This window comes from Rhinopithecus bieti, unplaced genomic scaffold, assembly GCF_001698545.2.
Source record: "Rhinopithecus bieti isolate Rb0 unplaced genomic scaffold, ASM169854v2 scaffold_21649, whole genome shotgun sequence".
Taxonomy (NCBI): Eukaryota; Metazoa; Chordata; class Mammalia; order Primates; family Cercopithecidae; genus Rhinopithecus; species Rhinopithecus bieti.
Window position 1 is genome coordinate 4950719 of NW_016811584.1, and position 12360 is coordinate 4963078.

The 12360-nt window shown below is 39.4% G+C and overlaps 1 protein-coding gene across 6 annotated transcripts in view; it reads right to left on the reverse strand.

Annotated features, from left to right (window-relative positions):
• Positions 1 to 12360, reverse strand: part of FHIT (fragile histidine triad diadenosine triphosphatase) — a 1104604-nt gene that overhangs the window by 166331 nt on the left and 925913 nt on the right. For 5 of the 6 annotated variants that reach the window (XM_017894216.1, XM_017894213.1, XM_017894215.1 and 2 more), the window contains one exon: positions 9964 to 10032. The exons of the other annotated variant lie outside the window; for it this stretch is intronic. In XM_017894216.1, the coding sequence (XP_017749705.1) occupies positions 9964 to 10032 (69 nt within the window). The remainder of the gene's footprint in view (positions 1 to 9963; positions 10033 to 12360) is intronic. 6 annotated transcript variants of the gene reach the window in all.

Sequence of the window (12360 nt, forward strand, 5' to 3'; positions counted from 1 at the left end):
ACCCACCCTCAATCTGGGTGGTTACCATCTAATCAGCTGTCAGCACGGCTAGAATAAAGCAGGCACAAGAAGGTGGAAAGAGCTGACTTGCTGAGTCTTCCAGCCTTCATCTTTCTCCTGTGCTGGATGCTTCCTGCCCTCGAACATCAGACTCCAAGTTCTTCAGCTTATGGTCTCTTGGACTTATACCAGTGGTTTGCCAGGGGCTCTTGGGCCTTCAGCAACAGAGTGAAGGCTGCTCTGTCAGCTTCCCTACTTTTGAGGTTTTGGGACTCGGACTGGCTTCCTTGCTCTTCGGCTTGCAGATGGCCTATTGCGGGGCTTCACCTGGTGATCGTGCAAGTTAATACTCCTTAATAAAGTCTCCTTCATATGTACATCTGTCCTATTCATTTTGTCCTGCTAGAGAATGCTAATACATATATTATCTGAATATTTGTTTCTGTGAGAAAAATGGGCACAAATAACTTTTAACCAGAAAAGTGCTTTTCCGCTAATTTTGTTTTTCTCTTTTGAGGAACAAAGAGATTTAAGTCAGTAATAATCTGACATAGGATAGGGTAAACCAGATGCTTACCCAGCTCTCTCATTATTAAAATAGGTAGCCAAAGAGCATTCATAGATACAGAGGGAGTATTTGAGGTCATAGGCCATTAAATTAGCATTACTATATGCTTATTTGTTAGTTTCATCACATCTGGTTATTTGAGTAAAAAGTCTCCATTAATTTAGAAGAGTATATCAAGTTGTTATCTTATTCTGAATGAGAGATACCAAAGTTTTCATTCCAAAATTCTCAAATACCCAGAAACTTACCACTCGGTGGGAGGACATCAGTAAACCCAGAAGACAAAAAGCTAATTAACTGTCTCACTGAAACATTCCTTCCTTTTTGAAAAGTCAACTAGGGACCCATGGACTCTGAGCCCATTGTTAAATGGTGTGTGAAAGAGATCCAAGTTCAACAATAAATATCATCAGCAATATAATGGTTCTCTCCAGCCCTCAGGGCCAAATGGCCTGCATTTTAGCAAATTGATTTTGCTCATGAATTGTGTTAAGCCAAGCAATTGTTTCCCATGACATGCTTGAACCCACATTTGCTTTGTCTATGAAATTCATGGTTGAATTTGTCCAATTGCTGATTGCTATTCCCATTTGTTTTAATAATAGTCACTTTCTTCATCAGTAATGGGTTTTATATACAGTGCACAATCACAGTCATTCAATGTCACCCATAAACATTTGATGAATTGTCCAATATAGTTATGAGAGTTGCTTATTTGCGATACAGCTAGGGTAAGTCTTACTGAGTTAATGAGATGATATGACATTAGGCCATGGGTGTTTCCTCCTCCACATTAGCTATACACACTCTTTTATTCAAGGACCCATTTGGGTCATTACCATAATCTTCATCAACTTGTCAAGATAATGAAGGGCCCACTGAGTTCAGGGAAGGCTTGGCATAATTCATGAAAATTTAAAGAACATAGATGTAGAAAGAGTTTGGGTGCTACAGATAAACAAGATCTACATAGACAACCACAAGGAAAGAGCTTCAGCAGACATTCTGCTTTGGAAGGGGGAGAGTTTGAGCTCAGTTTTAAGACAGAACAGAGGCTCCTATTCTGAAATGTCTAGGACATACTGCTGGAGGAAGAGAAGGTGAAAACAAACTTAGAGATGATAATCAAGTTTGGAAAGAAAGGAAGAGTAGCTCTCAAGCCTGCTTTCAGCAAATCCTACATCTGTATTTGTTATAGCCACATAAATCTGGGTTTGGTGGGAGGGGGCAAGTTAGTTATTAACTTTGACACGTGCCTACCAGACTTGCTTAGCAATCAGACAAGGTTTATATTTGCTTCCCCAACCATTCCAGAGTACCACAATTTGTAGACTTCTGCACACTGATTTCTGACCAAAGGATTCTGTTCCATCAATGCCCCATTAAATTCACCTCAGATGGCTGATAGCACCATGTCGAAGTCTCACTCAGTGTGGCTATGAGTTAGCGAATTGACCCTCTGAAAAGCAATATATAGTCTCCTTTTAAATTATGTGAGAACGAGTAGAGAATTTCAAGTTCTTCTAGATCAAGACGTTGGTTTTTTAAAAATGTGTTCATTCGTTTTCAAATATTCACTGAAGGTCCAACCTAGGCCAGATTAGGTCCTTGCTCTTAAGACTATAACACATAATTGGGGGATGCAGGTATTGAATAATAAATTAATAAATTATGTCAAGTGTGGGAGGTGTTAAGAAAGAAACAGACATGGTAATATGATAGAGTTACTCTAGAGGGGACAGAGGATTAACTATTATAGATGAAATCAGAAAACAGCGAAAAGTACCCTTCGAGGAGGTGACTCAGAGATGAGATTTGAATGATGACATGAAGCCACATAAAGGGGAAGAGAAGATGGTAGACGTTACAGGTGAAGAGAACAACATGTGCAAAGGCACTGAGGTGGGAACAAGAATGATATATTTGACAAAAGAAGTCAGTGGTAGTGAATGAGACTTACAGGAGCTGGGGAGATGGGGCAGGACCCACCACTGAAGTTAAAGAACTAACCTGGATTTTGGGTTTTACATTTAAGTCTTTAATCCATCTTGAGTTAATTTTTGTATAATATGTAAGGAAGGGGTCCGGTTTCTGTTTTCTGCATATGACTAGCCAGTTTTCCCAACACCATTTATTAAGTAGGTAATCCTTTCCCCATTCCTTGTTTTTGTCTGTCTGTCGAAGATCAGATGGTTGTAGATGTGTGATGTCATTTCTTTTTTTTTTTTTTTTTGAGACAGAGTCTTGCTCTGTCCCCCAAACTGGAGTGCAGTGGCCGGATCTCAGCTCACTGCAAGCTCTGCCTTTCAGGTTCATGCCATTCTCCTGCCTCAGCCTCCCGAGTAGCTGGGACTATAGGCGCCCACCACCTCACCTGGCTAGTTTTTTTGTATTTTTTAGTAGAGACGGGGTTTCACCGGGTTAGCCAGGATGGTCTCGATCTCCTGACCTTGTGATCCACCCGTCTCGGCCTCCCAAAGTGCTGGGATTACAGGCTTGAGCTACCGCGCCCGGCCTGTGTGATGTCATTTCTGAAGTCTCTGTTCTGTTCCATTGGTCTATATATCTGTTTTGGTACCAGTACCATGCTGTTTTGGTTACTGTAGTCTTGTATAGTTGAAAGTCAGATAGCATGATGCCTCCAGCTTTGTCCTTTTTGATTAGGACTGTCTTGGCTATATGAGCTCTTTTTTGGTTCCATATTAAATTTAAAGTAGTTTTTTCTAATTCTGCAAAGAAAGTCAACAGTAGCTTGATGGGAATAGCATTGAATCTATAAATTACTTTGGGCAATATGGCAATTTTCACGATATTGATTCTTCCTATCTGTGAGCATGGAATGTTTTTCCATTTGTTTGTATTCTTTTATTTCCTTGAGTGGTGGTTTGTAGTTCTCCTTGAAGAGGTCCTTCACATCCCTTGTAAGTAGTAATCCTAGGTGTTTTATTCTCTTTGTAGCAATTGTGAATGGGAGTTTGCTCATAATTTGGCTCTCTGACTATTATTAGTGTATAGGAATGTTTGTGATTTTTGCACATTGATTTTATATCCTGAGACTTTGCTGAAGATGCTTATCTGTTTTGGTACCAGTACCATGCTGTTTTGGTTACTGTAGTCTTGTATAGTTGAAAGTCAGATAGCATGATGCCTCCAGCTTTGTCCTTTTGATTAGGACTGTCTTGGCTATATGAGCTCTTTTTTGGTTCCATATTAAATTTAAAGTAGTTTTTTCTAATTCTGCAAAGAAAGTCAACAGTAGCTTGATGGGAATAGCATTGAATCTATAAATTACTTTGGGCAATATGGCAATTTTCACGATATTGATTCTTCCTATCTGTGAGCATGGAATGTTTTCCATTTGTTTGTATTCTTTTATTTCCTTGAGTGGTGGTTTGTAGTTCTCCTTGAAGAGGTCCTTCACATCCCTTGTAAGTAGTAATCCTAGGTGTTTTATTCTCTTTGTAGCAATTGTGAATGGGAGTTTGCTCATAATTTGGCTCTCTGACTATTATTAGTGTATAGGAATGTTTGTGATTTTTGCACATTGATTTTATATCCTGAGACTTTGCTGAAGATGCTTATCAGCTTAAGGAGGTTTTGGGCTGACACGATGGGGTTTTCTAAATATATAATCATGCCATCTGCAAACAGAGACAATTTGTCTTCCTCTCTTCCTATTTGAACACGCTTTATTTCTTTCTCTTGCCTGATTGCCCTGGCCAGAACTTCTAATACTATGTTGAATAGGAATGGTGAGAGAGGACATTCTTGTGTTGTGTTGTGTTGTGCTGGTTTCCAAAGGGAATGCTTCCAGCTTTTGCCCATTTAGTATGATATTGGCTATGGGTTTGTCATAAGTAGCTCTTATTATTTTGGGCTATGTTCAATCAATACCTAGTTTATTGAGAGTTTTTAACATGAAGGGATGTTGAATTTTCTCGAAGGCCTTTTCTGCATCTATTGAGATTATCATGTGGTTTTTGTCATTGGTTCTGTTTATGTGATGGATTACATTTATTGATTCATGTATGTTGAACCAGCCTTGCATCCCAGAGATGAAGCTGACCTGATCATGGTGGACAAGCTTTTTCATGTACTGCTGGATTTGGTTTGCCAGTATTTTATTAAGGATTTTCACACCGATGTTCATCAGGGATATTGGTCTGAAGTTTTCTGTTTTTATTTTGTCTCTGCCAGGTTTCGGTATCAGGATGATGCTGGCCTCATAAAATGAATTAGGGAGGCGTCCTTCTTTTGGGATTGTTTGGAATGCTTTCAGAAGGAATGGTACCAGCTCCTCTCTGTACCTTAGGTAGAATTTGGCTGTGAATTCATCTGGTCATGGGCTTTTTTTGGTTGGGAGGCTATTAATTATTGTCTCAATTTCAGAACTTGTTAGAAAACGTAGGCAATACCATTCAGGACATAGGCATGGGCAAAGACTTCAAGATGAAAACACCAAAAAAAAAAAAAAAAATTGCAACAAAAGCCAAAGTTGACAAATAGGATCTAACTAAAGAGTTTCTGTACAGCAAAAGAAACTAGCATCAGAATGAACAGGCAACCTACAGAATGGGAGAAAAATTTTGCAATCTACCCACCTGACAAAGGTCTAATATCCAAAATCTACAAGGAACTTAAATAAATTTACAAGAAACAAACAAAAAATCAAAAAGTGGGCAAAGAATATGAACAGACACTTCTCAAAAGAAGATATTTATGCAGCCAAGAAACACAGGAGAAGAGCTCATCATCACTGATCATTAGAGAAATGCAAATCAAAACCACAATGAGATAGCATCTCACACCAGTCAGAATAGCGATTATTAAAACAACAGATGTTGGTGAGGCCGTGAAGAAATAGGAATGCTTTTACATTGTTGGTGGGAGTATAAATTAGTTCAACTATTGTGGAAGACTGTGTGGTGATTCCTCAAGGATCTAGAACCAGAAATACCATCTGACCCAGCAATCCTATTACTGGGTATACACCCAAAGGATTATAAATCATTGTACTATACACATGCATATGTATGTTTATTGCAGCACTATTTACAACAGCAAAGACTTGGAACCAACCCAAATGTCCATCAATGATAGACTGGATAAAGAAAAAGTGGTACATATATACCATGGGATACTATGCAGCCATAAAAAAGAATGAGATCATATCTTTTGCAGGGACATGGATGAAGCTGGAAACCATCATTCTCAGCAAACTAACACAAGAACAGAAAACCAAAGATTGCATGTTCTCACTCATAAGTGGGAGTTGAACAATTAGAACACATGGACACACAGAGGGGAAGAACACACACTGGGGTCTGTTGGGGGTGGGGGCAATGGGGAGGGAAAGTATTAAGACAAATACCTAATGCATGTGGGGCTTAAAACCTAGATGACGGCTTGATAGGTGCAGCAAACCACCATGGCACATGTATACCTATGTAACAAACCTGCACGTCCTGCACATGTATCCCGGAATGTGAAGTTAAAAACAACAACAACAACAACAACAACAAAACAACAAAAAAACTCACCTGGGGCCAGAGCACTGTAAATGAGTAGGCAGGGAGGTTAAACAGATGTTTCAGATAAGCAGCATGCCCAGTATACCAGACAGAAGATCCTGGGGAATAGTAATCTTTGAGTGGCAGAGAAAAGAGGAGCAGCCCATGAAATAGGCAAAGATCTTAAACTCCAATGCCTTCAGGAGCTATGCATGCACCATCAGCCAGTGAAAAAAGCCTAGGTAGGAGGCAGACATGGCAACTGCATAGGCCTAGAGAATGAGCAATATGCCTAACAGCATTTAGATTCATTAAGAAATACTTCACAGCCACAATAAAGCAAATAACCAAAAATACTTTGCAGGCAAAAATAAAACACATATGAGGAGGCAAGCAAAGCCCAAGGACCATCAATACGCAATGCTGAGCTGCAGGAAAAGCAGGAAGTGGGCTGGGAATGAGGAAAAAAATCAGTAAAGTGTGGTTTCCTATATGTTTTTTTAAAAAAAGGTTTTACCTTTTATTTCCATGAACTTAACAAAGAAAACAATATGTTTCACTAGACAGTCACCCAAACATTGTAATACTAACAACAACAACAACAACAACAACAAAAAACCCCACTATTTGTTACAGAACTTGTAAAACCTGAAAATGGCGGTAATGATCAAATGGTTCAAATGTGTAAAGAGAGGAATCACAAATCCAAGTGGCCCATCCACTGACCAAATGTAGATATCTTCTTGAAGAACTGTGGCCATCTGCTCTGTGCTTGAGTGAATCCAGGGATGGGAAGTTCACCCCCTTGTAAGGCACTCTTTAAGTGTTCAGAAGGTTTTTTCACTTTGACCTGTTATTATGTAGAGCTAATGATATCTGCCACCTTGTAGTCTGATAATCACAGATATGCCCTCTGGAGTCACATAGAATGTATTTAATACCTTTCCAACTGCCAGCCCTTCAGATAATTTGGAAACAGTGACTCTGTTACTATCTTCCCTCTACAAGTCTTTCTTTTTCCAGGCAAACATTCCTACCATCAACTACTCCCCACATCTGTTTTCAGACCCAACCGCCCTTCTTATGAACCTTCTTATTTGTCATTAACCATCTTAAAACAGTGCCCAGAAAGAACACAATGTTCCTAGCCAATTTATACTCTGGGGCTTCTTTAGGCATAATTTTCTATGTCTGCGGCAGTAGAAATACAATTACATTTTATGGAGCTCAGCCTCCTGCTGTTCCTGTTTCCTACCTCCCACCCTCCAAGGCAGTCTGTTTGTTGAACGTCCTAAACAGATGCATAATCTAGAGCGAGTGCTCCCATCAATATAAAGAATGCCATCCCTCATCACTCCATCGCTTCTGATTAAGATCACTTGGTCTAATGTACATTAAGTTCTATACCAATAATGCCTGTGCGGTACTGCATGCTTTTCATGCCTCTTTCTGAACACTGTGTTATTAGATACTCAGCCTAGAGAAGCATTTTCATACAAAGAGGAAGACAAAACTGAGAATGAATGGTTAAAGACAAAGGGAAAATTGGGAATCTCACCGTTGGAAAGAATGGTAGATGGGAATATCCAATGACCTGGCTTTGAATCTGGTTCTCTACTAACCATTGCTACTTAAAAAAATAGTAATAATAACAATAAGAACAGAAACTGCTATCTATTAACAAATTCTTGGTAAGTACTAAGCCCTGAAATAAGTCTTTCAGGCTTCGATATCATATGGTTAGGAGATGCCACTGGGATTTGAACTTACTTCTGCCTGTTTCTAGACTTCAATCTCTACACAGTCTTCTACCACAATCTCCCTTAGTGGATACTGTCTATACTACATATGACGTATACCACTGATTTAAAAAAAAAAGAAAAGAAAGAACTCTTACAGTAATTACTTCTCCTGAGATGATCCTCCAAAATGTGGGAAGTAGAAACATGTGTTTTCTTATCTGTGGGGCCATGAGAGCATGCAGACAAGGGCAAAAGAATAAGAGAGGAGAGAGAGGCCATACACCAACCACAGTGCTATATATTGTGTCTTGAACTGGGCTGAAATGTAACCATGCAGCTTCAGTTTCAAGCACATTTGGAACATCGACAAGATTTCAAGGTGACAGTTCAGCCTAAGAAAACAGTGTTTTCAAACACTTTTAATGCTACCTTAGCAGTACTTACTAGTATATAATTCATGTGCTAATTTATTCATTAAAACAGTCTGTATTTGGCAACATTTTATTAACCTTAGTTTACATTACTGAGATTGGTATTTGTATTTTAATTACATCTCTTTATAATTACTCTATAATTCTGATTTTCTTCCAATGTGAACTGAGCCCTTATCAATCCCCAAACTGTATTCCACATCCAATGAAAATGAGTTCAAATTATAGTTTTATAGAATATGGCTTTGGAAAACCCAGAGAGCCTATTCTCATAGGTAGTCATGCATCAGAGCCTCCTGGGGATTTCCTTATATAATGACTGATTCCTGAGTGCTGTGCAATCAACTCGATCAGAATCTCCAGGGACGGGACCTCCTGAGAATTGAGATCTGCAGCGACTAGTCCACAAATCAGCACTTAGGTACTGGTGACTAGATTATTTCCACTCTACGCACATCCACTACAGCTCTTGGAAAACATAGGAAGCAAAAGATAGTAAGGGTTATCCTAAAGGCAGAATAACCAGCCACTTCATGAAATCCAATGCGTCTCAGAAACATTAATTATAAGTTTCATTATTAACTGCTGACCTATTGTTCTTTATTTTCAGGGTTTGAGTTGTCATTTTAATGTCAGTACTGCAAAGAAGCCCTATAGACACACACACAAAAAGTTGCATAGATTTTAACTGGTCCCTGGAAACGAGGTAGAGATAATCATGTGGTTTATTTGATAGAGCCACATGACAAACAATCTAGATAAACAATATGTTTTAAAATGCATTCTCAAAGAGTTAGAACAGGAATGTCAAATAGACAGCAAATATGATACCTCCCTCCTATCTGATGCCCTTGGCAGGCATTGCTAATCAATCACAGCACTTTTCCTTGCATCCACAAACAGCCTCAAAGTCCTTTTAACCAATCACTCCAGGGCACTAGTGCTATCTAATCTGCTGTACCATGTGGGGGACATACTTTCTCCTCTTTGGCTAGAATAAACAGGTAAACTGAAATCACCTTATATTTTATAACAGCCTGATCCATGACAGGCTCTACACTCCACACGGTGGAAATGGGCATCTGAAGGTTCTCATGTAGACAGGGCTTTAGGTAAGGATCACCTGGCTCTTGCCGATTCATATTTGTAGTGGTTTTGCACTTATATCTTTGAATGGGAGTACTTAGAAATAAATTAACTTCTTTAATATTTATGATATGTGAGTTACACTTATTCAAATCAACCTAGTTTTTGCTAATGATAATTCAAAGTTTCACTTTGAATAAATGCTGTTGGGAATGACAAGCTGAGTTCCAAAGTGTTTTAAAAATTAATTGTAGCATTTAACTAAAACAATCATATATCAATCTGCTTGATTTTCACCGGTAGCACCGTAGGTTTTCTTCTGTGGAGATTCTGGGCCGTATCTCCATGCAAATATTTACTGTACTGGTAAATGACAGGATAGAAATCACAAGGACACTTGTTTTCTGCTGGTTTTCATTTGAAAAAGAAAATCATTAGAATTAATTAGTCTTGGGTTCCCATGATGGCCATTCTTGACTCCTTGGCCTCTACTGCCACTTTCCAAGTCAGACTAAATAGAATTCCATTTCAGACCATATCTAGGGTAATACCTGATTCATTAGGTTGATGTCATCCCAACGACAGTCCCTGTGATCAAACAATAAGATCAGAGAGAGCAGACCTACCTTCTCATAGATGCTGTCATTCCTGTGAAAGTCTCCAGTCTTCCTGGGAAGAACATGGACGTGAACGTGCTGAAAATGTACAAGAAATAAAAAAAAAAAAATGTGATTATCTCCCCATGTATTTTTAGGCTTGACAGTGATGATCTCATGAAGCCCAATTACTCCACGATGGTTCCTGCTGGGTTATTTTTCAGAGGAAGTTGATATCCACCTTCGGTAACTATACCTGAATTCTGCCAAGAAGAGAGTGCACTAAGCAAGAGAGAACAACTTGGTGGTATATATATAAGAGTTGGAGTGAAATGCTAGAGTGTTTCAGAGGCTCTATGGAATTATTCATGGTTGTCAGTCTTGGTTGTAGTTAGCCAGTGCTTTGAAATGACAGCACATCTTCAAAGGTGACCATCATGACTCTGAATCTGACAAGAAATAAGAATTGGCTAACAGAGAACTGCATAAGTAAAGAGGGAATGAATAAGAGTAGCAAGTAGTATGGGCAGAATTACAGACTCAGAGCTTTGAGAAATAATCGTATAATAGTAATATAAACAGTTCTCATTTATTAAGCATTTACTTCCTATGATAAGGAAAGCTGTGTGTTTGGCATTCTGTCATTTAGTACTCTTAAAAATCCTGTGAGGCAGCCGGGTGTGGTGGCTCACGCCTGTAATCCCAGCACCTTGGGAGACCAAGGGGGCCAGATCACGAGGTCAGGAGATCGAGACCATCCTGGCCAACACGGTGAAACCCTGTCTCTACTGAAAATAGAAAAACAAAAAATTAGGAGGCTGAGGCAGGAGAATGGCGTGAACCCAGGAGGCAGAGCTTGCAGTGAGACGAGATCACGCCACTGCATTCCAGCCTGGGCAACAGAGTGAGACTCCTTCTCAAAAAAAAAAAAAAAAAAAAAAAAAAAAAAAAAAAAATCCTGTGAGGCAAGGTCTACTATGATCTCCATTTCACAGAAGAGGAAATCAATGTTCAGTGAGGCCAGAGCACCAGAGGAAGTAAAAGTCAGCACCGGAAATGAGGCCTCTTGGCTTTTGCTCCCACATGTTTCATTAGCACATGCACTGCTTCTGCAAACTTAATCTTCTAAATAGCCCATTTCCCTAGTCTACTAAAGCACCCAGGTAATATACATAGCAATGCTATTATGCAATGATCATGAATCAAGGCTCAGAGCATATCTAATTCAATATATTCTTCAAGGCTAAACTGCCATTTGAAAGTTTTACTTTCCAAATAGCCTCTAGAGTACCTTGTGTGAAGTTAAACCTCATTTCTGCCCTTGAGCTGTGTTCCACTTTTATTACAAACCATGGGGAGGAATGCGAAAATGAAGAGCTTAAATAGAGAGAGGCAGACAGTGGGTCAAACCTCATCCCTGATCACCCATCCCTTCTTGATTACTGCGATCGGGCTCCAAGGCTCCAAAAGCCCTCCAGAGAACATAAGATTAAGTGTCCCTGTGGCTTTGCAGTACAAGGAGGGGGAAAATGATACCCTATTAAAGCTGAGGCAGGGTACAACGTGGTCCAAGGTGAATGAAGCAGAGAGGAGCTTCAAAGCAGCCCCTGAGCACAGTTCCCAAAGAGTGACATGCTTTTGCCAGAATATTCACCAGTCAATGATAAAGCCAGTCACGGATCTCTCAGCAACTGGGCCAAGTGTGTATTTAAGTCACAAAGATTATGTGAGCATGGAGAGAGAAAGTGAAAGAACAAACAAGGAAAAAATAAATCACAAACTACCCATGAAACCAAATTCTTAGGAGAAAGCCAGGCAGGTGGGCCTGGGCTGAAATCTATTGAAATCTCTAGATGGGCTGACTTAAAAGCAAAACCAGGAAAATAACATAGCACAAGGGTACAGACCACCCTTAGAAGGAGCCTTCACTCACTCTTTAATTCCAGAATCTCCTGCTATCCTTTCTTCTTTTCCTCTTTTTCTCCTTTCTTCTCTCTTTCCCCCTCCTCCTTTCTTCCCCTCTTCCTCTCTCCCATCTATCCATCTTTCATCACCTCCCTTGTACATTCTAGGAAGTTCTGGACCAGTGTCTTGCAGTTAAATATCCTAATACAAATCCTGGACCTACCACAAACTAACTGTGTGACCTTGCCTCACAAAGTCTATGTGTCAGTATCCTTATCTATATGGGGATTATAATGGTTGCTACCTCACAGGGTTAAGAGGATTAAGTCTGCTAACCATGTGCTGAGCATTCCGCTTTGCATGTAGTTACTACTCATTACCTAGAAATGTACAAGAATTACTTTTATTATTTAAAAAAACAAATTTAAACCTGAAGACCAAGTAGACATCACATTCAGGGATTGATTTCTGCACCAGCAAAAAAAAAAAAAAGGAAAGATATTAAGAAGCTCCTTGAATGAG